The sequence below is a fragment of the Falco biarmicus genome, chromosome 7 (assembly GCF_023638135.1).
Source record: "Falco biarmicus isolate bFalBia1 chromosome 7, bFalBia1.pri, whole genome shotgun sequence".
NCBI classification, from domain to species: Eukaryota; Metazoa; Chordata; class Aves; order Falconiformes; family Falconidae; genus Falco; species Falco biarmicus.
In genome coordinates this window covers 23,175,005-23,180,753 of record NC_079294.1, presented here as the reverse complement: position 1 = coordinate 23,180,753, position 5,749 = coordinate 23,175,005, and the positions used below count along the sequence as shown (strand labels likewise).

The following is a 5,749-nucleotide window of genomic DNA, read 5'->3' as shown; positions in this document are numbered from 1 at the left end:
CGGCAGGGTCCCGGCCGCGGGGCGGCACAGGCACCCACCGGCACCAAGCGGCGTTTCTGAAAGAAAAAGCTGAAAGGTGCCGTTAGGCAGCGGCACGGACCCCCCGCAACGGGGTGGTGCGGGAACAAGTCGCCGGTGCAGAGGGGGCAGCCGCGCGAGGGGCGCGCAGGTGGTCCGGCGAGCCCGGGAAGGGGCGCTGCCACGAAACGGAGGGGTAGGAGGAGAAAACACGTCCTGGTTGTTCTGAATTCCAGCCACATATAAGGCAGCCACCCTGTCTTCAAACGGTCCCGCAAAAAAGCGTTACGATAACTGCTTGAAGGGATCCGTCTTTGCATTTTGAGACAGAAGCAGTAACACTTGGTACAAAGTCAGTCCGTGTGGCGTCGTTCCAAGGAGCCTCTAGTAGAGCTGACTCACCTGTGGAAGAAACAACGGCAATTTCAAACCTGAAACTTACCTTGCTATCCACCACATTTGAAGAGTAATCCGCTGTTCCTCTTCAGAAGGGCGTAACCGACATGGGTTACAAACCTGGGAACTACTATCACGTGTAATCATTCTAACCACAAAGAGAGGTCTCTGAGACCACACGGTACCAGGCGTTTAAAACAGGCGTTGCATCCCACTGCTCAACTACACTAGGGGAAGACCTATCGGAAAATGAAGTGGCACATACAAGACTGGGTTTACACAAGCACTTTGACACAAACGCTGAGTTTCAGTGGGTCGTACGCACATGCAGCACATTTAAGAGGCCACTTCTGGACCGAAAGTGATGCTTAACCATAAACCAAATACAACGGTCAGAGGGGGGGAAAACCCAACAGAAAACCAAATATGGACATAGAGCTGTACCAGGCTATTCTCTGTTTATATTATTGATATCAGTTTGATCTGTGAGGAAATGCCTATTAACAATACCTTATGCTGCTCACACTGCATGGCTGTGCACTAATTCGTAAGTCTGTGTGTACAACATTCAATGTTCCTACAGAGGAAAATGTATAAAATATGAAAAAATGTTAATATAAAAGCCACCAGCTTCCAGTCTGAGTATCCACTTTCTAAAATACTCCTGCAAGCAGCTATCTAGCAACTCCATTTAGTAAAAGCACGAAAGGTCTAACGCTTCCCTCTCAGTAATAGGAAAGCATTAGTCGTAAGAAATCTGAATTCATTAAAAGCTAAACTTTTTGTTTGGGGCCTTCCCCCTGCCTACATTTAGAGCCAGTCATCCGGCTAGACTGTTATTTTTAGTGCAGGCTCCTGCTTAAAGAGAAGGGAGGAAGGAAACACCCAACATTAGAAAGACCAAGTCAACATGTGAACAGGTTACGTATCTTAAGAACAGAAAGGTGTCTTACCAAATTAATGGTAATATAAAAATTTATCACTCTTGCTAACAGCTCTTACTTGTTCATTGCTTCCCTTTTCAGCGCATACTAACGAAAACAATGATACTTCATACTCTCATTTGCCAAGTAACACCAAACAGCACTTGCGCAGAATGATTATCAGGAGACCAAGGGCATGTGTTAGGTTAAGGCGTAAAGCCTTGTTCAACAGTGAAGTCCAGGTCAATGACTAGTGTATCCAGTTCTGTTGTATAAATACGTATTATTTTTTTTAACCTCTATGCACTATATGTAACTTTTGAAGTACTTTTCCATCACAGAATGGATCATACTATGGCATGCTGCACTGAACACCCAGTGGCAACATACGTAATTTGCAAATGGATCGCATTCTCAGTATACTCTTAATCTGTGCAACATAACACACAGTGTGTACTAAGTTGTATATTCAGACAGTAAAGTGCTGTAATATTGGAAAAGAAGGCTTTTTCTACCCCAAATTTCCCAAGTTTGTCTTGAAATAATTGTTACTGCATGTTGAAAGAAAAAGTTAACTTTCTATATTAAGAACGTCTTGGCAGTACATAATTTGTGTTCCACCCCTGAGCATCACGGACACAAAATACAGTTACCGCTGAGAAGTAATAACACTGATTTGAGTAAGATGTAAATACTAGAAGTGACTTTATAAAGCAATATTTTGCATTCTGACAGAGGAAAATTCATTGAATTACTTTGCTTGCTTGCATAAGCAAAGCCAGAAATGCTATAATGAACATCCCTTTCTCCATTCACTACTGAAGAAAACCTCAACTTCCACAAAATTAATTTTTTTAGCGTCACAACTACTTCTAAATACTTATTTACCTGGATATTTAACACTCCAGCTTAAATTTTAGATGTCTTCCTCACCCAGATGCCTTCAGTCTTCTTGGGAAAGGAAGAGTACGAGCTTACATCCAATGCATAGATAATATAATAGATGAATAGATGGCTTTAGAGCAGAAGAAAATAAGCTGAAGTTTCGCAACTTGAGCTTTCACTGAAGAATCTCAACAAGGACATTATGCAATCTGTCACACAGTGGCATTACAATGCATCTGTCATGTTTGGCTTGTTTAACTACGACTAATGATGGAGACAGAATGCTGTATTAGCAGGACAAAAAGCACTCATGAAGTTCACTCTCCCTCTTCTCTGTATTTACTACAAAGGGCAATTTTTGAATTTATTTGGAATTTGGAGGTTTTTTTGTAAATGCTAATGCAAGACTGTGGGGACAATGGGGAAGTGATTTCTTACGTAACATTCTTAGGGTAACATCAAGCTGCAGAAAGAAAAAAAAAAAAGAGAGAGGAAGGTTGCAAAAAAAAGGAGAGGAAGGTTGCAGCATGTACGTATGCAAACCAAAACATTCTCACGCAAACTCAAGCACATCATAAAAGTAACATCTGAGCATTACACTTCAAGTTAAAAAAGCACATTTTGTTGTGTATAGTATTACAGGGATGAGAAAGAACATATCTGCATCCGTTCAGGGATCACATCTGAATTCGCAGGCTTCCAGTCACCCGACAAAGCAGGAGATAGTTTAAAAAAAAACCACCCCCCTATTTGGGAACACTTGCTGATTCAGAAAGCAGTGTTAAATACAATTGCATGCTCCACAAGACTCCAAAAGAATGTCAGCCCTTAAATCAAATATATACATTTTTAATATCTGAAATATTTACATGGTGGAACCTTTACAGGATCCCATTTGTTAAGAACAGTGTTTTCAAGCGTCCTCTCCAGATACAAAGAACTAGTAACTCGAGGTCACAGTTACGTTTTCTGAACAGGTCAGCCTGTATCCTTCAGTTAAATACAATATAGAGATACTGGAACACCTTTACTTAATTTGTTTGCTATTAAGAGCTGTGTTTAAAAATTAAAAATGTTTTTGAGACAGTTTGCTCCCTGGAACACAGTCCTCCTGCAATCAAGACAGCTTGTAGCACATTTTTGATTTGTCTTCTTACCCAGGTATGAGATAAAAAATGCAGTTTACAGTACACCTCAGCATTTATACCGTATCAGCCTATTTATAAAAACCCATACAAACAAGGCAGGAAAATAACACCCTCTTTTTGTGGACAACAGACTGCTTACAGTAGAAAACAGAAGTCAAAGCTAGTTTAACAGTATGGATAAAAACAAGACTTCAGCTTTGTTTGAAAACTTACGGTTTAGTTTTTGTCAACTGCTATGGTCGAGTTACATCCAAACAGTTTATTTTTATTTTTTTTTAAATACTAAAAAAATGGTTTAAAAAATTTCTTTAAAACAAAAAATCCATCTGAATATTTTCTGGACAGAAGGGATAATAGGGAAGGGCTACTTATGAAACTGAGAAGATATCCTAGGTTTAAAAAAAAAAATATCCTTAAATAACACTTGTTGAAGTCCTGCTCTTGTTTTAACTGAGCAAAGAATAAAAAACTTCCTGCAATTTGCACTTTCTAGGAAACAAGCAGAGCATCTGCACGTGATTAATTTCCCAGCTTCATTAGTAATTCTAAATGGGCAACAAAGTACCAAGACTACTGCTGGTTCACATGAGAATGAAAAGGCTGAGGGAACTCCTTTTCCAGAGTCAGATGAGGGGACCAAGTGAACACACAGACCTGTTCTGTGAAAGCAGCTCAAGCCACTTATTTTTAAACTGTATTCTGATCATTCATTAAATAAGAGGGAAAATATGCAAAAAAGAAAAAAGCACTAATAAATTTGCAGTAGAATTATTTGTCTTCATCTGTAATTGATATAGTTCCACATTAAGTGCAAATGTTTTGCAAAATAGGGGCTTTTTCTCCTCAATATTTACAAGAATCAGAGTAACAGAACAAAATTACCAGAGAGCATGTACAGTAGCTGCAGCTTATAAAACATACCGGTAATTGTACCTTGTGAATTATAAAGAGAACCAACGCAGGATTCTGATAACTAACTGAGAAGGGTAAAGGGGGCCTCAGACCAGAGGACAAAAAAATTTTCACATTTTCTACATAAAAAAAATACAGGTCTCAAGTCTCTGAGAACAGAGAAAATTCAAATTATTTGAATGATGGGGAAAAAAAAAAAAAGGCCCAAAATTGAAATGGAACCCTAGAAGCAAGGAGAGTGCTTTATTTCACTAGACCAATCTTCTTTGCTTCTGTCTCGTATATCAACAACCTCCACATTTTGACTATGAAAACTTCAGCTTCTTCATCTAGTACCTGTAGGAAACACATATTTTATAGATTATTTTTTAGGTTAGGCATTCCAGTTACACAGAGTAACTCTAGACACATCAGAACTACAAAGTGGAGGAAGTGTAATCCAAGTTAAGCCCTTGAGGGAGGCACTGGATAAAACTTGAGTGAACTGGTGTTTTGCATTTACCACCTGACTCGACCAGGCTCTAATTACATCCTTGTACAATGTAGCTGTTGAGCACTAAAAGTATCAGTATCCTCATCTCCAGAAGTGGCTTGGGAAGAGGCAGAGAAATGGCAGACTTGGGGAAAAAAAGGAAGAACAGGACATATACATGCGGCATTTTCCCTTAATTCTTTCCTAGTCTCTGCTTATTTTCAGCTTGGAACTGCCTTGGATATTTATTAAGTCATCTCTCAACGAATTTCTCTTCCTTGAACCTACTACCCAGGCTTTTCTTGAATCCATGCAAATTTAATTAGCATGCACAACATCTCTCACTCAGGAAGTTCCCCAGGTCACCTACTAGCTTCTACTATGAATCTGGCTCCCACTTTGCCTCCAAGTTCCCTTACTGGAAGAGAGTGAACAATTAGGTTTTATTCACCTTTCAGTGTATGAAAACATGGTGAAAGAGTAGCATTATTTCATAAAGTTTCTCTACTCCCAACACCAGGCAAAAAAGCGCTTTCACTCTTCTAGAGAAAAATCACCTTTTGCTCTTTAACTAGGAATAAACCCACTAAACCACTAATAATAAAAAAATCTACTTACAAGAATGAGAAGGAATAAAGACTGTATTTCTGATACAGTTCTGTTATTGTTAATTCTTACCTCTACTGTTAGGGACAGAATCTTTGTTCCACATTTCTGAATACTGAGAAATTCTGAACAGGGATCAGTAATTTCTACCTAGCTGCTGTAACTGCAAATTCATGCCTGTGCTAGCATGATCTGTTTAATCAAAAAAGCTTTCACACTTAATCCAAGTTTTCTATGCATGTTCCATGAACACGAAGTATTTGTTATGGATTCCTACTATTTCACACAATTGACTATTAGCTTCAGTATAATGAAAAGGTTACACATTTCCACCTACCATGGCAACATCATCCAGTATGCTCTGTGGCGAACTGTGAGCCATAACCTGA

General features: G+C 39.2%; 1 protein-coding gene across 2 annotated transcripts in view; it reads right to left on the bottom strand.

Annotated features, from left to right (window-relative positions):
* Positions 1–3,055: 3,055 nt before the first annotated feature.
* RBM25 (RNA binding motif protein 25) overlaps positions 3,056–5,749 on the bottom strand; it is a 34,361-nt gene continuing 31,667 nt past the window's right edge. For both annotated transcript variants that reach the window (XM_056347796.1, XM_056347797.1), the window contains 2 exons: positions 5,698–5,745; positions 3,056–4,618 (listed from right to left, as the gene is read on the bottom strand). In XM_056347796.1, the coding sequence (XP_056203771.1) occupies positions 4,526–4,618; positions 5,698–5,745 (141 nt within the window). In that variant the 3' untranslated portion in view covers positions 3,056–4,525. The remainder of the gene's footprint in view (positions 4,619–5,697; positions 5,746–5,749) is intronic.